Source organism: Nerophis lumbriciformis, linkage group LG11 (assembly GCF_033978685.3).
Source record: "Nerophis lumbriciformis linkage group LG11, RoL_Nlum_v2.1, whole genome shotgun sequence".
Taxonomy (NCBI): domain Eukaryota; kingdom Metazoa; phylum Chordata; class Actinopteri; order Syngnathiformes; family Syngnathidae; genus Nerophis; species Nerophis lumbriciformis.
Genome location: NC_084558.2, coordinates 30,061,910 through 30,085,827, shown reverse-complemented (window position 1 = coordinate 30,085,827; position 23,918 = coordinate 30,061,910). Strand labels below are relative to the sequence as shown.

Here is a 23,918-nt window from a genome sequence, read left to right as displayed (position 1 = left end):
CTTCTATCAAGACATGATCTTGAGAAATTAATCCACGCCTTTATCTCGACTCGTCTTGATTACTGTAATGCCCTGTATGTAGGCATTAGCCAGGCCTCCCTCACCCGCCTGCAGCTCGTGCAGAACTCTGCTGCTCGTCTGCTAACACAGACCCGCAGACGTGAGCACATCACCCCTATTTTAGCGTCCCTTCACTGGCTCCCTGTGCGTTACCGAATCAATTTTAAACTTCTTTTATTTGTTTTTAAATGTCTAAACAACCTCGCGCCAACCTATCTCTCCGACCTCCTTCAGTCTTACTGCCCCACCCGATCCTTAAGATCAGCCGATCAGCTGCTGTTGACGGTCCCTGACACAAGGCTGAAGATTAGAGGTGACAGAGCTTTCGCCGTTGCTGCTCCCAAGCTCTGGAACGACCTACCCCTGAGTGTTAGACAAGCCTCCTCTCTTCCTGTTTTTAAATCTCTCTTAAAAACATACTTTTATTCCATGGCTTTTAACACTGAGTGATATCCATTCTGCAATGGCGCCCCATAATACACCTGCTGTGAACCTGTTTTTATGTTTTTATTTATTCTATTTTAATTATTTATTTTTTATCGTGTTCTGTTTGTGTTGTGTTGTGTTTGCTCGGTACTCGTTTTATCTTTTAACCTGTTCATTGTACAGCACTTTGGCTACCCCTGTGGTAAATTTTAAATGTGCTTTATAAATAAAGTTGATTTGATTTGATTTGATTTGAATTACTTCAAGATTAGAAAAGAAAACACATATCTACATTTCTATATGCTTTATTTCTGCCCTAAATGTGATAATAATTTGTTCCAATTAAAACATGAAAACCATCACAGGTTTTTTTTTAAATCTTTTGCTGACAACCAAATTTGAATCCTTTGCTCAATAGATGCTCTCAATTATGACTTGATTTATTGATACATTTTTAGGTCAGGAAGTTCACGTTGTCACCTCTGCACAGCTCATGCTGGGTGGTTTTAGCCCCGAGAAGAAGTCCAAATGTTGATGGCTTGGTATGACTCCCATAAGTGTCTCCTTCATGCAACTTCTCAGCCGAGATGTCAGGAGACGACTAACATGCCGGCCATGGAATGGGATCAGCTTTCCTGCTGAGCTTTGAAGTGTCAGCCATTAACCAGCCTGCTAATTCATGACCACGTTCTTCCACTTGCAACATGGCAGGGAGCTGATGCTCAGGCCTCCAACATTCTGTAGAAAACCTTTTGATGAAGAGGTGAGAAAGATAATATAATCACTTTTATTGGTTTTTAGTCGCATTTTAGTGAGTACGTCCAACAAAACAACAGCACTTCCTGAAGAACTCCTTCCAAAATAAAAGTCCCGGTTAGGCAGGTTGTCATGGTTACGATAGGAGCACAAAACAAAGGTCAAACTCCATCGAGTTTGGAGGTGGTCCACACTAGAATTTGGTCAAGTGGGTCAGGACACGCCGAGGGTTCAAACCTGCGAGCCTCTGCTGAAAGATGTCGTATCGAGTTTACAACAAGTTATATTTATCCTTGAGAGCATTTTGTTGTAAATTGTGAGGTGTGTCTGTTAAAATCATGGTTGTTTTTATAAATCATGACAACAGCATGTATTGTCTTTGTGTGATGATGTAAATGGGGTGTGGTTGTATTGTATATTAAGTATGTGTCAATGAAAGGGAATTTTATGACTTTTCTTAATTTGATTACATGCTATAGTATGATTTTATTGTTATAATTTTATTGCATGATTTTTGTATCCCTTTAATTTAGGTAGCCAGGTACTGCAGGTGGAAATGAGCTATTTAGCTTTAATCTGGTACAGAACATAACTGTCTTTGAGTTTCATGTTTCTGTGCATTGTCCCTTCAAATAAAGACTAAACTAAACAACTGTGCATTTATTTTTGAGACGGTGTGGCTCGCTTGGTAGAGCGGCCGTGCCAGCAACTTGAGGGTTCCAGGTTCAATCCCCGCTTCCGCCATCCTCGCCACTGCTGTTGTGTACTTGGGCAAGCCACTTTACCCACCTGCCCCCAGGGCCACCCACAATGGTTTAAGTGTGTGTGTGTGTGTGTGTGTGTGTCTGTGTTGTACCGAAATAGAAAGAATCACATAATTAAAACACACTGTTACAGTCAAACTGTGTGTAACGTTACAGTGGCCAAAATATTAAATATACTTGTCATATAAAACTTCTGCCGTGTTTTTCAATGAATATTTAAGCCTACTGCGCAAATGTATTTTAATGGTGGTACTTAGAGAGCCAAGTATTGGTGAAAAAGTTTGAGAACCACTGATCTAGAAGATAAAAAAATAAATAAACTCTTTAAGAAAGTTGTTCCTATTCTAAGTGTCAGTGCTAAAGTGCCGCTAAAGCTGAATGCAAACGAGCCAGCTGCCAAATGTGAGGAGGTCAGGGAAGTCAGACGTGTGTTCGGCTGAATACGCTGGCCAGGAAAAGTTGCCAGCAGCCCTCAAACATCCAAATATAGACACAGACAAGGACGTGATGGCCTTCCAGCAGCACAACTCTACAGAACCTCACCTGTTGCATCATGTGTGCAAGGAGGCCGTGGGACTTCCTGTCAACACTTTTCTAATCAACAACATGGACACATAGGCGCCGATCTCCATTTCTGCCAGTTGGTGCTCGGACGGGCGGTCAATCTGACGCTACTTTTCTGAGCATGTGGTGAGAAAGAATTTGCCATCAATCCCACGTGGGTGCTCGGCATTGTCCGTGGGTGCTGGGGCCCCGAAGCACCCAGGGGATCGGCGCCTATGCATGGACGGTTAGCTAGCAGCCGTCAGCAACCTAGGTCAGGATTTCAAGAATGAATCCAGATCTAATTCATTTTCATCCTCACCATTTCACACGTGGAAGCCTTGGTGGAGGTATCGTTGCTGCAGTGTTCAATGCAAAGCTTTGCTATAGTCTACAGCAGGGGTGTCAAACTCAAATACAGAGTGGGCCAAAATTTAAAACTTAACAAAGCCGTGGGCCATGGTTGAACAAATTAACCTTTAATATACTCTACTTCATCAACAGCGATACAGGTTACACTGAGGGTGCAAGTATAAAAAAACTTTAACACTGTTAGAAATACACGCCACACTGTGAATCCACACCAAACAAGAATGACAAACACATTTTGGGAGAACATCCGCACCGTAACACAACATAAACACAACAGAACAAATACCCAGAATCCTTTGCAGCACTAACTTTTCCGGGACACTACAAAATACACCCCCGCTACCACCAACCCCCCCCCCCCCACACACACACACACCTTGAAGCGTTCCAGAAGAGTTAGTGCTGCAAAGGGTTCTGGTTTGGTGTGGATTCACAGTGTGGCGTTTATTTCTAACAGTGTTAAAGTTTTTTATTCGGCTACCCTCAGTGTAACCTGTATCGCTGTAGATGAAGTATGCGTTGCATTCTAATGTGTGTGCGTGCAGAAGCTGCACATGTTATGTGACTGGGCCAGCACTAGCTGGCTGGCTGGCGTTTGGAAGACTACCGGGAGGATCGGCGGGCCAGCTTTAGTGTTAATTTGATATCGCCTCAAGGGCCAAATGAAATTACAAATTTGGCCCGCGGGCCAGAGTTTGACACCCATGGTCTACAGGTTAATTAGCATTAGCACCTCTGAGCAAGTAACCATAACCAATGACTTCATCTCTGTCCTCTCCCCTCCGTCTCCTTCACGTTCTTCATGGCTCCTTTCCCTCTGCTCTTCCTCCTCTCCTCGTCCAGCCGAGTGCGCTCCCCCTCCCGTAGCCACGCCCCTCCCAGGTACGCCAGCGCGTCCTCGGGTCGCCCGCGAGTCTCTGGGCTGGGGTCAAGGAGCAAATGGAAGAAAGCACGGGCCAACGGGGTGAAGCAAGCAAACTGGGGCGCCAAGAGGGGGCGTTCTTTCCCACCGGTGTCCGCCTTCGGTGAATCCGCGTCCGGATGCGATGGCTCCGCCCACACGTCCAGGTCGTCCTCAGGGCTCTTGGCAGCGTTGAACCACTGGAGGTATTTGAGGTAAGAGCTGCAGTCGCTGCAGGTCTGAGCCCAAGGGTGGGTGCCGGTCAGCATGGCGTAGGTCAGGATGCCCAAGGCCCAGGTGTCCGTGCTGGGCTCCACTGAAGACAAAACCCGCGGGCGCCGGTTCTTCTCCTCGTCTGTCTTCACCTGGACTCTGTTGTCTGGCTTCTGGTCGCTCCGGCTGTCCACGTTGCCGCGGGCCACCTCAGCTTCAGGGGTGCAGTAGGGGGAGCAATACCACACCTCTGGTACCTTGCTGCCTTTGGACTTCACCTGCGGAGATGATAGATTAGGTGGATGCCAAAAACAACCACTGCACGCTAAGCAGTGAACACACCATCCCGAAGTCGCCCAGCTTGACCCATCGACAGGCGGAGTCACACAGGAAGACGTTTTCAGGTTTGACGTCTCTGTGGACAAAACCCAGCGAGTGCAGGTGGGACAGGGCGCCGCACAGCTGCGACACCACCCGCTGGGTGCAGTCCTCCTCCAGCCCCACCTGAAGGACACAAGACGGCAGCAGCGCTTTAGGACGGGAGCAGAAAAAGGCAAGCGGCCGCATTCCAATACCTCGGGCACGATTATGTCGAAGAGGTCGCCAAAGAGGCTGGCCTGCTGGGCGAAGACATAGTGCGAGGGCGTGAAGTAGGCGATGCCCACGGCGCGGCTCAGAGACGGGTGCGTGCAGAAACACAAGGAGAGGTTGTACTCCCTCAGAAAGGACGGCAGGGGAGTGGACTTGCGAGGGAAGAACTTCAGGGCCATGGGAGTACCTGAGGGGGACACGAGGAGGTGGACGTGTTGCTACCACGACTGGGGGATGGGGGGCGGACAAGCTCACTCACCGCTTTTGTTGTGCACGGCCAGCATGACTTTCCCGTACGACCCTTGACCTAGCAGCTTGACCACCTTGAAGTGCTTCGCCGTGTCTAGTCTGTTTAGAGACTGAGCGCTCAGGTGACACATGTCCTCCAGGAGCCTGGTGGCGGCCTGCACATACACACACACACACACACACACACACACACACACAAACACAAACACACACTGGTAAGGCAATCCAGATCAACGGATATACTCATGTTTGTCTGGTAACCATGGTAACCACAATAACAACACAACAATTGCTGCGTCTCACTTAGAGTATTTTTGTTAGTAAACTTCAAGAAGTAATACTTAGAACCTAAGTGTACAATCTTTGACAGTGTAGTGTACTGCTGTGCCAAACTCATTAGATCAGGGGTCTCCAATTTGGCCGGGGGCCGGGCTGTGTATATATATATATATATATATATATATATATATATATATATATATATATATATATATATAGACCAGTGTGTGACGTCGTGGTCGCATAGTGATGCGGGTGTGGTTCTCCCAAGGATGCAGACGGCTTGGACACAGCTTGCAGGTAGGAAAAATGATTTATTTTAAATATAAATAATATGATGAATAAACAAAAGGGCTAGCGTGGGAGCTAGCAAACCAAAAGAGCCTAGCGTGAGAACTAGTAGCTAAGAAACAGTAAATAATCGTCGTCATCAGTTGTGTGAGAACAAACTACGAAGCCAGACAGAGTGAGGCCAGAGCAAAGACTAAATAGCCCTCTGATTAGCGCCCGGGCAACAGGTGCGCGTCCCGAACACTAACCAGAGGCATGTGCGCACAATCTGCCGTCATGGCAACAGAAACAAACTAAACTCAAGGTGCTGAAAACACGTGACACAAACATAAACAAACTCTGATCCGGGCAGCGGATCGTAACAGTACCCCCCCCTTAAAGGACAGATTCCAGATGTCCCTTGACACTAAATAAAACTAGAACCCAAAAAACAAGAAATAGTTCGAGAGTCAAGGGAGGGTGGAGGGAGGATTTGGTGGTGGGTCGCCAGGCCACGTGTCCCCGAATCCACCGGGGAAGAGTCAGGTGGCGGCGGCGAGTGGAACGCCGCTGCCGCAGGCGAGGCGGGCGACCACGGAAAGGCCACATTCGTGGCTGCCGAGAAGGTGGGCGTGAGTGGCGCCAGAAGTTCAGCAGCCGGAGAGTTCTACGACTACGTCTCGGGTGTCGCTGCTGTTTGCGCCACTGGCGTCCATAAACAAACCTCCGAGAGCGCCGCTTGCGCAGCCAGACCACTCGAGGTCGCTGAGACGAAGACGAGGAGAGAGCAGACGTCGCCGTGGAAACAGGAGGAGCCGACGTCGCCGTGGAAGCAGAAGGAGCCGACGTCGCCGTGGAAGCAGGAGGAGCCGACGTCGCCGTGGAGGCAGGAGGAGCCGACGTCGCCGTGGAGGCAGGAGGAGCCGACGTCGCCGTGGAGGCAGGAGGAGACGTCGTCGCCGTGGAAGCAGGTGTAGGTTCTGGTACCAGCCGTGGAGCAGGTGCAGGTTCTGGTAACAGCCGTGGAGCCGGCGCTGGTGTGGGTACCAGCCGTGGAGCCGGCGCTGGTGTGGGTACCAGCCGTGGAGCCGGCGCTGGTGTGGGTACCAGCCGTGGAGCCGGCGCTGGTGTGGGTACCAGCCGTGGAGCCGGCGCTGGTGTGGGTACCAGCCGTGGAGCCGGCGCTGGTGTGGGAACCAGCCTTGGAGCCGGCGCTGGTGTGGGAACCAGCCTTGGAGCCGGCGCTGGTGTGGGAACCAGCCTTGGAGCCGGGACAGGGGTTGGTCTTGGAGTCGGTGCTGGTGTGAGAACCAGCCTTGGAGCCGGCACTGGTGTGAGAACCAGCCTTGGAGCCGGCGCTGGTGTGAGAACCAGCCTTGGAGCCGGCGCTGGTGTGGGAACCAGCCTTGGAGCCGGCGCTGGTGTGGGAACCAGCCGAGGAACTTGGCATGGTGGAGCTTGGCGTGGTGGAGGTACTGGAGACGAAGCTTGGTGTGTCAGCCGAGGTGCAGGAACAGGTGCTAGCCGAGGTGCAGCTGGAGGTGGCCTAGCTGGCGGTTGTGGCCGTGCAGGAGGTTGCGGCTTAGCACGCCGAAAAACTGGTGGCGGTGGCCGTGCAGGAGGTTGCGGCTTAGCACGCCGAAGTTGTGCCACCGCACTAGCACAGTTCCCAGTACTAGCCCCCCCCTCAAGACGCGGATACCAGACGCGCTCTTTGCGGTTTGGAACTGTCTTCAAGGGTGGGTGGGGGGAGGTATGGAGGGGGGTATACTCTTCTTCAAATTGTCCAAATTGACTATTATCATCCCCCACTTGAGATTGGGTGGGAGCACAGGGGGAAAAAATATGTGCAGTGGGCGGAGCAATAGTCACTGGGGGCGGAACCAAAGTCACTGGAGGTGGAGTCTGAAAATCAGAATGTGACTGACTAGACTTACACTTAATAAAAATGTCCTGATAATGTCTTATCTTACAATGAAAGTCATTTGGTATCGGCTGACAGAAAGAATTAGAAGATGGAAAAAAAAAATCTTGTTCAATGATGTCATCAGAAGTGGGCGGAGTTACCTCTTCGGGAGGCGCCATTGACATGACATTACTGTTGCAACTGTCCATGTGACTTACAGCCCAATCGGAGAACTGTTTGGCAAAGTGGTCGATGGGGTTGCCAAACATCTGAGGAGGGGAAGTTTGAGCTGCATATAGCTTGCTTCGGTCCGGGGGAGGAGTTTGCAGGAGCGGCGCGTCTTGGCGGCGAGGGAAAGACCTCCTGGCCGGCTTCCGTCTTTGACGGCGCGCACGGTACTGCGGTGTAGCGGCGATGTCTTCCGACCAGAGGGAATCGATGGGGATAAGAGAGCCTCCAGGTCCCCACATGAGATTCGACCTCTCCTCCGTCGAATAGCGAAGCGTCTCGGCTTCCATCGCTCGCAACACCATGAGCGTACCTTCGTCCAACTCCTCGTTAGCCAGTGCGGGAGAATTGTTTTCTGCTGGCTTCGTACTGTGACCTCGTGGTCGCATAGTGATGCGGGTGTGGTTCTCCCAAGGATGCAGACGGCTTGGACACAGCTTGCAGGTAGGAAAAATTATTTATTTTAAATATAAATAATATGATGAATAAACAAAAGGGCTAGCGTGGGAGCTAGCAAACCAAAAGAGCCTAGCGTGAGAACTAGTAGCTAAGAAACAGTAAATAATCGTCGTCATCAGTTGTGTGAGAACAAACTACGAAGCCAGACAGAGTGAGGCCAGAGCAAAGACTAAATAGCCCTCTGATTAGCGCCCGGGCAACAGGTGCGCGTCCCGAACACTAACCAGAGGCAGGTGCGCACAATCTGCCGTCATGGCAACAGAAACAAACTAAACTCAAGGTGCTGAAAACACGTGACACAAACATAAACAAACTCTGATCCGGGCAGCGGATCGTAACACAGTGGTTCTTTACCTTGTTGGAGGTACCGAACCCCACCAGTTTAATATGCACATTCACCGAACAATCCTTTAGTGAAAAATAAAAATGTTTTTTTTTTCAAATTCAAGACAAAGTTAGGTTTTTTTACTGGTGCACAAAATGAACCGTGCATGAACATCACCTTGTTCAAAGAACAAAACCAACACAGTGCATTAACTCATAACAAATGACACACCTGCAAATCTGTGTGAGTTCTGCTGTTGCCGTATCCGTAATACGCCAATCGGGAGAAGTTTTTATTTACACGATGAGTCGGGTGTGTCTTGACCTCCGCGGCGGAGGCTCCGCCGAACCCCTGAGGCCGACTCACCGAATCCTTAGGGTTCGATCGAACCCAGGTTAAGAACCACTGATATAGATATATATATATAGAGATATATTCCGGGGCAGCGTAAGGGACAAGCGGTAGAAAATGGATGGATGGATGGATATATATATTCCTCGCGCACTAATTGACTTAAAGAGCGCGCACTTGCGTTATCGATGGGAAAATGCATTTTTGGATAATATGATTTGCCTGAGCGGCTAGGAGACACCAAGAGTAACAAGCGGTAGAAAATGGATTACAAAGGACAGATTAAAAAAAAAATAATAATAATAATATTTTTTTTTTTTTTTTTGGACACTGGCGGGCCGTAGTTTGGGGACCCCTGCATTAGAGTAAACCCTTGTTTATCGCTGTTAATTGGTTCTGGGCCCGTAAATTAATTTCCGCAAAGTAGGAATTAGTATTTATAAATCAGGGACGGCGTGGCGCAGTGGAAGAGTGGCTGTGCGCGACCCGAGGGTCCCTGGTTCAATCCCCACCTAGTACCAACCTCGTCATGTCCGTTGTGTCCTGAGCAAGACACTTCACCCTTGCTCCTGATGGGTGCTGGTTAGCGCCTTGCATGGCAGATCCCTCCATCAGTGTGTGAGTGTGTGTGTGAATGGGTAAATGTGGAAGTAGTGTCAAAGCGCTTTGAGTACCTTGAAGGTAGAAAAGCGCTATACAAGTACAACCCATTTATCATTTTAAATATTTTCAAAGCAAGGGCAGCACGGTGGAACAGGGGTTAATGCATGTGCCTCACAATACAAAGGTCCTGAGTAGTCCTGGGTTCGATCCTACGCTCGGTATCTTTCTGTGTGGAGTTTGCATGTTCTCCCCGTGACTGCGTGGGTTCCCTCCGGGTACTCCGGCTTCATCCCACCTCCAAAGACATGCACCTGGGGATAGGTTGATTGGCAACACTAAATTGGCCCTAGTGTGTGAATGTGAGTGTGAATGTTGTCTGTCTATCTGTGTTGGCCCTGTGATGAGGTGGCGACTTGTCCAGGGTGTACCCCGCATTCCGCCCGAATGCAGCTGAGATAGGCTCCAGCACCTCCCGCGACCCCAAAAGGGACAAGCGGTAGAAAATGGATGGATGGATGGATATTTTCAAAGCTGGAGTAAAAAATGTTTACGACCTTCCAAATATGAGAGACTTCTACATATAGTATGTCACCCTTCAGTCACCTTTACACTCTTTTAATACAATATAGTTGTCATGATCTGTTGCCGTGTCAGGTCTTGATTTATGTTCCGGAGCTTTTTTCCTATGTTTAAGTCTGTTTCTGTTCCCTACCCTCTTTCCTTTTGTTTACTTTTGGTTGCCGTAGACACTAAACGATCACACCTGTTTTCCGTTGAGTGTTCAGTGTCATTAGGACAAGCACTTTTTGTGTCATCCTCGCCAGAAACGGCTGTCAGAGTGTCCCAACTTGTCGGATTATATTCTCAATGATCTATTTTTCAGGTGAGATGCATGATTTATGATCTACAATAAACCTACAGGGAGCAAAGAGACCACTCGATAATGTAAACATAGGGACACACAGAATTGAGCACATCGCCGCTATAGATAGTTTGTCTGTGTTAGCGTTTATAATAACAATATCACTAATACTTGGGTAATATTCAAGTCACAAAATGTAAATTGAGTAGCGTTGGTGCTTTTTGGATGGCTATTTATTGGATTTTATGGGCGGAATAGTGCCGCACCCATTGGCTCCGCTGTAAGCTGACTTTTATTTACGATTATTTAATATTTAGAATGATTTTTAAAAAATCCATCCGTCATCATGTCTTTCATAATAATTGTGAACGATAGGCAAAATTCCCCAAATAGTGCACTTCCCCTTTAAGCTAAGTTTTTGCTTTGTGGCTTACTGCGCCCCCCGAGCGACACATTTAAAAAAAAATGTTTTTGCCTTTTAATGGAATAAACTAATCTTACCTGCACGCTGGAGCTTCCTGTCCTTCTCCGCATCGTAAGAACATCACCACCATCGCAGCAATGCGACCCGAATGTAACAATAGTAATGCTGACCCTATCCTCTACTTCTACCTGTGGGGGTTTCTTACCAGATGTTGCTAATGTTTTCATTATCGCTCCTAATAATGAACCATGTGATCTGATCGGTTATCAAGTGGCCAATATTATACTATTATTGATATTTTTAGTTCATTTAGCCATTTTTGTGCTTGAAAATGCTTAATTTAGGGCAAAAATGTTGTAGAATGTGCTTAAAAAAACAACAATTATCTTACTTATGTACACTATGCACCTGCTAAGTGTGCAAATTCTGACAGTGTAGTGCACTGCTGTCCCAAACCTGATACTGTTCTGTCGTTCCACACTTAACAGAAACAACGTCCACTTCTTCTCTCCTTTTTAATTGTGAATTGCAACCACTCGAGTTAATCCTTCCCCTTTCGACTACAGAGCCAAGATGACGACTACTGAGAATGGCAAGTGTCCGTCACTGCGCACTCACCATTTTGACTGTTTTGCAAGCAAGAAACTCAGCGTGAGTACACAAGTGATGCAATAAATGTGGATTTTGATGAGTCATCAAAGTGACTGCCGTCATCCAAAAAGGGGTCCTCATGTCCACCATTAGTGCACACTTTCATGCACACAGGGAAGTTGAACGGTGACCCACACAAACAAACGATATGTCACCTTTGACGTTGGACAAATAACCCATGTGGTGAAAAAACAGAAATGAGGTCACTGAGTTTGTGAACTTATTCAGGTTTTACTGACAGCATCAAGTTGTGTACTTTCTCTTTGCGGGAATCTCAGGTTACATAAATGTGTGTGTGTGTGTGTGTGTGTGTGTGTGTGTGTGCGTGTGTGTGTGTGTGTGTGTGTGTGTGTGTGTGTGTGTGTGTGTGTGTGTGTGTGTGTGTGTGTTTGTGTTGTGCCTGGCTCTCGTCCAGGAAACAAACTTTAAAAATGTCTCCCTCCTAAAGCGTGTTTATTACGGGCGCTTCTTACGTAAGGTGATGTAACAACATTCAGAGGCGCATCCTAAACGTCCAGATGGTATTTGCGGAGAGTGAAAGCTGGCGCTCCGAGCTGGCGACGTTAACGAGGAAAGGAAGAACCTTTAGAATGTCCAACATATTTAGTGTGTGTCAACGCGTCACGTTTGTAAGCGCACAAGTCATTGTTAGCGTGCACAATCAACAACGTGTATTTTTAGTACGCTCACAAAGTAAAAACGCCTTGTGGCATATCAATTAATTTCTAATTAACTTTTTCACCTTGATTCATTGTCATTGTCAGATCTCTACCATCAAAATGCTGGGAATTGATAGCAAAAAGGCTTCTAAAACTAAAAGTTTTCTTACCGTCATCTCGCGTTGTCGACTTTCTTTGGTCAGAAAACCTCCCACAATGCGTCTTCCCTTCAGCGCCTGCAGGCGTGCTGGATAGCAGAACCACAAGAACCACTAAAAAATAATAAACCACAAGAACCATTCAAAGCAGAACCACAAAAGTCAGTCAGTCCAGCTTCTCTGCAGCCAAAGAGCAAAATGTGTGTGAGCGGCAGGATGGAGGCTGCAACACTTTAGCCAACATGATCTCTCCTCACCCACACACACACACGCACATGAACACTCACACACGCACACACACACACGCACATGAACACTCACACATGCACACACACATACGAACACACACACACGCACATGAACACTCACACTCGCACGAACACACACACACACGCACAAACGCACAGGGCACACTCTCTTTCACCCCCTGTCAACCATCCTTGTGTGGATGTAAATCTGTGTATGCCATCACTAGGGGTGGGTACCTTTTCACATTTAAACCAATATGCTTTTCCCGATACAATTTTCGGTGCTTTTGTTAATAAATGTTAATTGTTTGATGATAAAATGTCATTTTTTTAGTCATTCACATCGACGTCCCACTGGGGGGAGTTTTTCCTTGCCCTTATGGGGGCTCTGTACCGAGGATGTCGTTGTGGCTTGTGCAGCCCTTTGAGACACTTGGGATTTAGGGCTATATAAATAAACATTGATTGATTGTGTCACGACTTGGTCCTGGGGTTTTGTTTTTCCTGAAGGCAACGGAAAGTTGGCTCGGGCGAGACGGGAATGTGAGTACATATTTTATTTAATATATCAAAAAAGAGGGCTTCACGGTGGCAGAGGGGTTAGTGCATCTGCCTCACAATACGAAGGTACTGAGTAGTCTTGGGTTCAATCCCGGGCTCGGGATCTTTCTGTGTGGAGTTTGCATGTCCTCCCCGTGACTGCGTGGGTTCCCTCCGGGTACTTTGGCTTCCTCCCACTTCCAAAGACATGCACCTGGGGATAAGTTGATTGGCAACACTAAATTGGCCCTAGTGTGTGGATGTGAGTGTGAATGTTGTCTGTCTATCTGTGTTGGCCCTGTGATGAGGTGGCGACTTGTCCAGGGTGTACCCCGCCTTCCGCCCGATTGTAGACTGAGATAGGCTCCAGCGCCCCCCGCGACCCCAAAGGGAATAAGCGGTAGAAAATGGATGGATGGATGGATATCAAAAAAGAACAAACGAAAAGCGCGCACAATGGCGGAGGTACAAAACTAGGCTATTGAAAACAAAACTTGCACATAGGCAGAAACTGTGAACAATGAAACAAAAACACTAACTGTGGCATTAATGAACAAAAACTTACTTGGCATGGACTATGAAGTGCGCAGAGGTAAACAGAGTGTGACAGGGGTATGAATCCGGATGTCGCCAGAAAGACAAACTGAAAACAATGAACTTAAATACTACAGACATGATTAGTGAAAACAGGTACGTGACTCAAAACGTGAAACAGGTGCGTGACGTGACAGGTGAAAACTAATGGTTGCTATGGTGACAAAACAAACAAAAGTGCACAAAAAGTCCAAAAACAAAACCGAACATGACTAAAACAAAACATGATCACACAGACATGACAGATTGATTAATTGATTTTTTAATGTGACATTTAAAAATGAGCTGATTATAATAACTGTGTGGTCCGGTTGTTTATTATACTTATAAGTCCATTTGCAAGTATTAAATAGTAGACTTTGCTTGCAATTGCCATTCTCAGATGTTAAATGGCAGTAATGCATAGGCTACTGTTGTATATTTGATGGTCGTGTGATGGGTGATGAGCCAAGAAAACGCCAAGAGGAATCGTCAAACAAAACGCTTTATTTGCTTCAGTGAGCCTCAGACAGGAACTGCAGTTTTCCGGAGAAAGAATGGGCCGAATCTCTTCTGATGTCCTCTCGGACCACAGTGACTAAAAAAAATTAAGTTTATGAGTTTGAACATCAAATATCTTGTCTTTGTAGTACATTCAATTGAATATGGGTTGAAAAGGATTTGCAAATAATTATATTCCGTTTATATTTACATCTAACACAATTTCCCAACTCATATGGAAACGGGGTTCTTAACTCTAGCCTTTTAGATGGCCAGTCTGGCCGGTTCAAGCTTTCCTTGACATTATTCCTCTGATCAGTTTGAGTTAGGTGACCTCCGACCCCTATCCTCTACTTCTACCTGTGGGGGTTTCTTACCAGATGTTGCTAATGTTTTCATGATCGCTCCTAAAATCCAACTACTGCTGTCCTTTAAGTTCCTCAATGTCCTGGCGGCAAAAACCCACTCTCTGGAACGCTTGTGCTGGACATGTGCACTTTTGACCTTACTAGAATAATCCTCTAAAGCAGTGGTTCTTAACCTTGTTGGAGGTACCGAACCCCACCAGTTACATATGCGCATTCACCGAACCCTTCTTTAGTGAAAAATAAAATGTTTTTTTTCAAATTCAAGACAAAGTTATATGTTGTTGGTAACACTTTAATATGGGGAACATATTCTAATTAACAAAGACTTAATTTAAGTTATTTGGTTAGGGTTAGGGTTAGAGGGTTAGGGTTATAATAAGGCCATGCCGAATAAGGCATTAATAAGTACTTAATAATGACTAGTTAAAAGCCAATATGATACTAATTTGCATGTTAATATGCAAATAATTAATGGTGAATATGTTCCCCATACTAAAGTGTTACCATGTTTTTTTTACTGATGCACAAAATGAACCGTGCATGAACATCACCTTGTTCAAAGAACAAAACCAACACAGTGCATAAACTCACAACAAATTACACACCTGCAAATCAGTCTGACTTCTGCTGTTGACGTATCCGTAATACGCCGATAGGGAGAAGTTTTTATTTACACAATGAGTCGGGTGTGTTTTGACCTCCGCCGAACCCCTGAGGCTGACTCACCGAACCCCTAGGGTTCGATCGAACCCAGGTTAAGAACCACTGCTCTAAAGGATTCTGTGACTAAACACAAATACATGCTACTTCACATTCATATAAGAAAATTGTATGCGGTATAATTTACCTCACTACAAAATGTTGGCAAGTAGTCTTGTTGAATGTGCCAGTCTAGTCTCATGTTGAGCCCCGCAATGTGTTTATACTGTAAGCATTCTACTTATTACACACCAGCTGTTTGATCGTAACGTGCATCTTAGTTGTAGTTTTCATTACCAAATTTGGAGGTGTGGAAATCGACTTGTAATATTTTACAATTAAAATTAATCAGTAGCATGCCTCAAAGCCATAGAAATGAGCAGACTTGAATCCGATAATATCTGGAGAGATCTGAAAATGGCTGTGCACCGACGCTTACCATCTAACCTGATGTAGTTTGAGAGGTGCTACAAGGAGGAATGGGCGAAGAGGAATTGGCGAAACTGCCCAAAGGTGTGCCAAGCTTGTGGCATCATATTCAAAAAGACTTGAGGCTGTAATTGTTGCCAAAAGTCCATCAACAAAGCATTGAGCAAACCTTGTGAATACTTATGTTTTGTTTTTAATACATTTTTAAATTCATATTGTCATTATTGGATATTGTGTGTAGAATTTTGAGGACAAAAGTGTTTTCTTTCCTTTTTGGAATGAGGCTGTAACATAACAAAATGCGGAAAAAGTGAAGTGCTGTGAATACTTTCCGGATGCACTGTACAAAAACACCACCAACTACTAGTATGGTTACTAAAAAAAATATCTACAAGTGTCACAAAAGTTGGAACATGCATGCCTGCTGCATAACGGAAGGATTTAAAACGGAATGGCACTTTTCCAAAAATGTGGTTTATTTCCTGCATGCGTGTGGTCAGACCAGGTAGGTGATGGTTCATTGAGTAGCCACAAATTGTACTCAAGTAAGAGTATCGTTACTTTAGAGCACAGGTGTCAAACTCAAGGCCCGGGGGAACTGGCCCGCTACATCATTTTATGTGGCCCGCGAAAGCCTGGAAAAAATGGGTTTCAATAAAATACTTTAAAATTTTTTTTTTAATTAATTCGTTATTTCAATTTTGACAGGGAAAAAAAAAAAGCATATTTTAAACTTTAATATTATCTGATCATGCCAATTATATTATTATATACCGGTACTGTATTGCAAAGCTATTTTTGTGAGATAAAAACAAACAGTTGCTTGTCACCATTATTCAAGATTTTAAAGCAAGTTGTACATAAAAAAATCGAATTATCAAATGCATATGCATTTCGACACACACAATCACAGGTTATTACCCGCATGCATAATGTAAATTAATTTTAAAAAAACGCCCCTCTGAAAGCAGCCGATACTGCCATGTGGCCCTCAGTGAAAATGAGTTTGACACCCCTGCTTTAGAGTAATAATACAAGTAAAAAGTAGTCATCCAAATAATTACTGGAGTAAGATAAGTATTAAGTGAAAAAACTTGTGACTGATGTATTTCATGGTACTACAACTGTAGTAATTGTGTGTGTGTCCCCTTTAGGGGACCACTGACGGTATGGGGACAAAAAAACAGGTCCCCTAAAGGGAAACTTTTTTAAATGATTCTGAGGATCATCCATCCATCCATCCATTTTCTACCGCTTATTCCCTTTGGGGTCGCGGGGGGCGCTGTGTCATATTTAATTAGAACTTTTTTATTTTTTTTTATTTTTTAAATGGTCCTCAGTAGTCACGTACAAATTTGTGTGAATTATGCAAAATTATTTAAATTTGGTCCCCATGAACCATATTAACTCTTTTTCCCCAGGGTCCCCAGTAAAAATGATCCGCACATTACTTCATCAATCCAGAGATTTAAAGACGTGTATGAGCTAACTGGGCAGTGGCCATTTTACACCATTTTGTTTATGCCTCCACAACCTGTAGAAAGGGTGGTCCCCACAAGTGATGAGCAAAAACTTGGTCCCCATTCCAAATCAGGGCCGGCCCGTGGCATAGGCCGTATAGGCAAATGCTAAGGGCGCCGTCCATCAGGGGGCGCCACGCCAGTGCCACAAATGTTGGAGAAAAAAAAAGTTGGTACTATTATTTCTAAATACAAAACATAATCCCACGTTAATTAAAATGCAAAGTAAAGCCTATTTAATAGAAATATTATTTGTTACAACATTACGCCTCCCCTCCTCCCCCCGCACGGTGCGCCCCCTCCCTTTCCGTATCATGACTCTTTTTGGACGTCACCACATCAAAAAATCAACACAAGATGTCAAAACGGCCAAAACTGTCAGGTGCCCAGGGAAGAAAAAAGAGAAAAGAAGAGGAGGAGAAACGAGAAAAGACAGAGGTAGCAGGTAGGTAACGTTAGCCTACATGAAATTATTTGTCTGTTACAGAATGTGATAGTAACCTGGCTTTTTAGCATTAAGCTAATGTTACATGATTCGGCAATTGCTAATCAATAAATAGCTAGTTCTGTTTTAACGTCGGGTTAATATTGTGGAGGGGGCTAAATTGTTATGGAAAATAATAATGTAACGTTAGGTAATTACAGTACTCCCACCTTACATTCCTCAGGGACATTTGTATTAGATCTTTTAAGCAGGTGTTTTTTGTTTACATTGTTATTGCCTTCTGGTTAGCTAATGTTTGCCCTGCAGGTAATAGTCACTTTTCCACCCCTTTAAATATTAGGTATAGTTGTAAGTAAAAAAAGGTCAAAGACAAAGCTATTCGGGTTCTTGTGAGTATATACACTTCACTGCCGATGTGGGGGGGCGCCACCTAAAATCTTGCCTAGGGCGCCAGATTGGTTAGGGCCGGGTCTGTTCCAAATGATAACTAGTGTGTGTGTGTGTGTGTGTGTGTGTGTGTGTGTGTGTGTGTGTGTGTGTGTGTGTGTGTGACAGAAAGACACTTCTACAGCATGTACCAAAAAGGATGCACGTTTTACATTCACCTATGACGATATCCATCCATCCATCCATTTTCTACCGCTTGTCCCTTTCCAGGGCTAAATTAACATACCGTATACAACCAAATAAACGCCCTTGGGCAAATAACCGCCCATGTCCTAATAGCCGCCTGGGGTCTGACCCCATTTTGTGAATTAACCGCCTCTTCCTAATAACCGCCTATGTCCAAATAGCCGCCCATGGGCTGTTATTTGCATAATTTAGATTAAAATGCTACTGGGGTTGCATTTGCTGCCGTATTATTGTTTTGATGGTTTTATAGAGTACTTGGTACCATAATTTTATTTTTCCTGTATGCTGCTTTATTTAAAACTTGGAGTAATGTAGCCTTTATTTTATTTAAGTGACAGTATTATTGTTCTGTTTTGATGGTGGGTTTTATACTTGAGTACTTGGTACCATAATTTTATTTTTACCGGTAGGCTGCTTTATTTAAAAAGTTTATTTATTTTTAGTATTGGTATTCTATTTGACAATCAATCAATCTCAATCAATCAATCTTTATTTATATAGCCCTAAATCACAAGTGTCTCAAAGGGCTGCACAAGCCACAACGACATCCTCTGTACAAAGCCCACATACGGGCAAGGAAAAACTCACCCCAGTGGGACGTCGATGTGAATGACTATGAGAAACCTTGGAGAGGACCGCATATGTGGGTAACCCCCCCCCCCCCTAGGGGAAATTGTTGCACTACTGCCATGTTGAGGCCTTGTTGATCTCTTGTCTTTTGATAGCCTACATCATGTTGATCTCTTATTTTTTTTGTTTGTATGTTTACAATAGCTTTTACATTTAAAGTTTTTTGTACGAAAAAAAAATACTGGACAGTAACCATTGTAACCAAATAATGGCCTGGTGCAGGCTGGTGCAAAAATAAATAAAAGCCTTGTGCAAATAACCGCCTGCTTCTTTTAAACGCCTGTCTCCAAAATCGATTTTGTGAAATAAATGCCCGGGCTACTATTTGGTAATATACGGTATGTAAAATTGAAACAAACAAAAAAAAAACTATTTACCGCGACATGTAAAATGGAATTGTTGTGGAATTCTTCTACAACTCCCACATTTCTCACCCGAGTCAAACCGTTCCACTATCCCAGGGGTAGGGAACCTATGGCTCTAGAGCCAGATGTGGCTCTTTTGATGACTGCATCTGGCTCTCAGATAAATCTTAGCTGACATTGCTTAACACGATAAGTAACAAATAATTGCGCTGGTAATCACAGTGTTAAAAATAACGTTCAAAATATAAAACATTCTCATGCATTTTTAATCCATCCATCTGTGTTCTAGCGCACCTGTTCAAGAAGTCGCATTAATGGTAAGAAATATTTTATTTATTATTGGTTAGCTTCAGAATAATGTTATTAAAAATAATTAGAGACTTATTATATTCTAAAAATGTTAGTCTTACTTAAAAATGCACGCATTTAGTTTTATTCAGTGTTAAAAAATATTATATGGCTCTCACGGAAATACATTTTAAAATATTTGGCTTTTGTGGCTCTCTCAGCCAAAAAGGTTCCCGACCCCTGCACTATCCACACACTTCACTCATCCTGGACTTTTGAGCCAGCTTCTTTCCCGGATACGAAAATTCCTGCATTATCCAAAATTACCAGAATTTTTTCCCCCCATTGAAAATGAATGGCAACTTACAAACTTGTACATACTCCACATTTCTCAATGGATTTGAACGTCTTCAAAAACAAAATGCTCCTAGCTTTTGTTACTTAACAACTAGCAAGCTACCGTCAGCTTGCTAGCATGCTAACATTAGAATGCAAACATTTTCAGCTAATTTTACACTTGTTTTTGCTAATTTCCGAGTCATATAACTTGACACGTGTCACATGCTAACTGTTAGCACGCTAATTTTAGCATGCTAACTTTTTTTTAACCATTTTCTCAGAAATATACCTTACAGTCATTAAACTTGGTACCTGACACATGCTAACTTTAAGCATGCTATCGTTAGCATCTCAGTTCGACTCAGGCATTCACACTAGGGTGACCACTTCCATGACACCAAAAAGGAGGACATTATGCGGCATATCAATAAATTACTATGGTGTACATAGGACTCTGGTATACCTTATTTATAGTACAATTTTGAGTGGTTTAAAGATGATGTTTGTGTGGCTGAATAGGAAAAAATATTAAAGTCAAGTGTTTGTTAACAGTATTTGTATTTATTCAATACATTGTGGTGTTCAAAAAGTGACCACTGAGATGAATCTTTTCAAGTGCAGAGTGCCACAAAGCATAACATGTGTGGACTTAAATGTAGTTAACATATATAATAAAAAGAAAAATGCCACAAAAAATGTTCCACATCAACATCAAGGCTGCTTGCTGCATATCTGGTTGCGTTATGCAGAATATGGGCCAAACAGTTTGCAGGGAGCACATCTTTTTGGCTCAGTTTCAGCTTCTGATACACACTGTTATGTTTGCCACAATTGACACTGGCATTGTCTGCTGCATATGCAGACATGTTTTTCACCTCTAAGCCAGACATCTCAAGTTTTGCCAGCAGCTGGTTTGTTATGGCTTCTGACGTTTCGTTGCTGTCACTATAAAAGTCCAACAGGACATGTTGGATGCCTTCATCAAAGTGAAAATACCTTACCACAATGGGAAAACACTTGTTTGTTCCTTTATTTGAGGCGTCGGTTGCCACGGAAAAGGGTAGGTTGTTTTCTTTTATGTAGTCGGTATGTTCCTGTACTGAATAGTGAGCGATGACGTTCTCGCACAATGCCTTGGCTTTTGTTCGGCCACAGGCCATCCCTTTAGCTGTGGGCTAGTCACTGAAAATCTCCCGGTCCCCTTTCATGCCGCAGTCTAAACTTCTGTAGGACTGGTGCTGCTTTACAGCAGTGGTTCTCAACCCTTTTTTCAGTGATGTACCCCCTGTGAACATTTTTTTAATTCAAGTACCCCCTAATCAGAGCAAAGCATTTTTGGTTGAAAAAAAGAGATAAAGAAGTAAAATACAGCACTATGTCATCAGTTTCTGATTTATTAAATTGTTTAACAGTGCAAAATATTGCTCATTTGTAGTGGTCTTTCTTGAACTATTTGGAAAAAAAGATATACAAATAACTAAAAACTTGTTGAAAAATAAACAAGTGATTCAATTATAAATAAATATTTCTACACATAGAAGTAATCATCAACTTAAAGTGCCCTCTTTGGGGATTGTAATAGAGATCCACCTGGATTCAGGAACTTAATTCTAAACATTTCTTCACAAAAAAAGAAATCTTTAACATCAATATTTATGGAACATGTCTACAAAAAATCTAGCTGTCAAGACTGAATATTGCATTGTTGCATTTCTTTTCACAGTTCTTTTTGACAGACATTTTAGTGAGGGTCAAACATAGGTGGATTAATGAACGGGCCTACTGGGCCCAGGCCCAGGGGGCCAGAGGCCCCAAGGGGCCAGGCCAACTTGGCCCCGCGGCCGCGACGCATGCAAAACTACTTTTGCAAAAATAATAATCTTAGGCACCAAGGGGCCAGGCCAACTTGGCCCCGCGGCCATGATCCATAGAGGGTCAGAGGCCCCAAGGGGCCAGGTCAACTTGGCCCCGCGGCTGCGACCCACAGAGGGCCAGAGGCCCCAAGGGGCCAGGCCAACATGGCCCCGCGGCCATGATCCATAGACGGTCAGAGGCCCCAAGGGGCCAGGTCAACTTGGCCCCGCGGCTGCGACCCACAGAAGGCCAGAGGCCCCAAGGGGCCAGGTCAACTTGGCCCCGCGGCCACGATCCATAGAGGGTAAGAGGCCCCAACGGGCCAGGTCAACTTGGCCCCGCGGCCGCGACCCACAGAGGGCCTGAGGCCCCAAGGGGTCAGGCCAACTTGGCCCCGCGGCCACGATCCATAGAGGGCCAGAGGCCCCGAGGGGTCATGCCAACTTGGCCCCGATCCATAGAGGGTCAGAGGCTCCAAGGGGCCAGGCCAACTTGGCCCCGCGGCCACGATCCACAGAGGGCCAGAGGCTCTCAATCATTATTATCAAAGCTAATTCTCAAATTGGATCACACAACCTCACTCACATATTCTTTATCAATTATTAAAGGTTGTTTCTGAATTTTGATCACAGAACTTAATGCAAATATTCTTGATTGATTGGCAAAGCTCATTCTCAAATTTTGATTACACAACCTTACTCTGACAAATGATCATTATCAAAAAGCTCTATCTCGAATTTGGATCACAGAATCTCACTCAAGTATTCTTAGCTGTGCCCCTCCTCCATCGAGTCTTTCATAAACCGGTCTGTTCTTTTAGAATCTCCTCATTTGGTACTTTGAACTCGTGAGTGACTGCTCAAAATTTGGTTTCCTTTCCCTCAGTTCAGACTCAGAGATAATTTGAAATCATTCCACAAGAAGTTTAACGCGCACACACACACGACACACACACACTTGAGTTGAGCATTACTTGGAAATTCTTATATTTTCCATTTTGCTGTTATTATCAGCATCTTCCCATTTTGTCCTTTTCTTTCAAAAAAGTTTACAGTCTGACATTTGTCACTGCTGTCAGTTAATAACTTTTTGGTCTTTGACCCATTTTGTCATTTTCTCGATTCGATCGTCACTGACCACTCTCTCCTGTCTGGCAGACATCGTTGCTGCCATCATAGCCAGCAAGCTGCCTGCAGATAGCAACATTTTGGTGTCCTTTGTGAAAATATTTAGAAAGTAGACAAAAGTACACAAAGTTGTACAACTATTATCTTTATGATCTTTTTTTTGTTTGTTTGTTTCTCTGTTACTGTGTGTGGCCAATTAAGCGACTTTTGGCCATACCTGGCTGGTGACATTTAGCGACTTTCTGGTTGTTGTTAAAATTAATAATAGCAACAGTTCTCTTCATCTTAATGCAATTTATTGTGTCTGTCTCTCCACATTTTGCCATTAGGTACTTTGAGCTCTTGTTGGTCAGTCACTCTAAGGTACATTGTTGCTGCCATCATAGCTAGCAAGCTGCCTGCAGATAGCGACATTTTGGTGTCCTTTGAGAAATATTAAGAAAGAAGACAAAAGTACAAGACATTGTACGATTACTATCTTTTTAAAAATTATTTGTTTCACTGTCAGTGTGATTGAGCGACTTTACCGCTAGATTTTGCGTCTTTTGGCCATACCTGGCTAGCGACTGAAAACATCATTTAGCGACTTTTTGGTTGTGAAGATAAGTGGTAAAAGCAGATCTGCCTGTTGGTCTTCCCACATTTTGCCATTTGGTACTTTGCACTCTTGTTGGTCACTCCAAGGCATTTGTCCCTGCCTTCAGCTAGTCACTTGGCTCTTTTGGAATTTATTTCACTGTAATTGGCTCTCTCTTTCTCCTCAGTACAAATCAGTCTGTTCCCTTGCCATTCATCACTGACCACTCCGCTCTCCTGTCTGTCAGACATTGTTGCTGCATGCAGATAGCTTAGGGTCCTTAGTGAAAATATCAGAAGAGAAAAGTACACAATTATCTTAATCATCTTTTTTTATTCACTGTCAGTCCTTCAGTGAGTCCCAGTGTGTTGGCGATTAAGCAACGTTGGCATTCGATTTAGAGACTTTTGGCCATACATGACTGGCGACTCAAAACGTCATCTAGTGACTTTCGCTGTCTGAGTTTAGCATTGATTGGAAATCTGTTATCAGTTCTTATAGAAATCAGCTGATTTCTGCTTTTGACTGTTAATGCTAGATTGCTAGTTTTGAAAATTGCATCACTCACACACACACACACACACACACACACACACACACACACACACACACACACACACACACACACACACACACACACACACACACACACACACACACACACATAGTTGGTTAAGCTGTTGTGATAGGCAAAGAGCCAATGTGCACAGAAAGAAGGGAAATATGGATCAT

The 23,918-nt window shown here is 44.3% G+C and overlaps 1 protein-coding gene across 1 annotated transcript; it reads right to left on the bottom strand.

Annotated features, from left to right (window-relative positions):
* Positions 1 to 3,415: 3,415 nt before the first annotated feature.
* On the bottom strand, positions 3,416 to 12,239 carry LOC133610058 (serine/threonine-protein kinase SBK1). The gene is made up of 5 exons (XM_061966119.1): positions 12,063 to 12,239; positions 4,886 to 5,030; positions 4,611 to 4,813; positions 4,378 to 4,539; positions 3,416 to 4,313 (listed from the first exon to the last, which is right to left on the bottom strand). The coding sequence occupies exons 1-5, from the start codon at positions 12,066 to 12,068 to the stop codon at positions 3,684 to 3,686; spliced, it is 1,146 nt and encodes a 381-aa protein (XP_061822103.1). The 5' UTR covers positions 12,069 to 12,239; the 3' UTR covers positions 3,416 to 3,683.
* Between the last annotated feature and the right edge of the window lie 11,679 nt (positions 12,240 to 23,918).

Excerpts from the sequence above, each read along its gene's own strand:
- LOC133610058 (XM_061966119.1), bottom strand. Across the intron at positions 4,540-4,610 it reads TCGACATAATCGTGCCCGAG|GTGGGGCTGGAGGAGGACTG; the intron begins GTATTGGAATGC and ends TGTGTCCTTCAG. Across the intron at positions 4,314-4,377 it reads AGCTGGGCGACTTCGGGATG|GTGAAGTCCAAAGGCAGCAA; the intron begins GTGTGTTCACTG and ends TCATCTCCGCAG.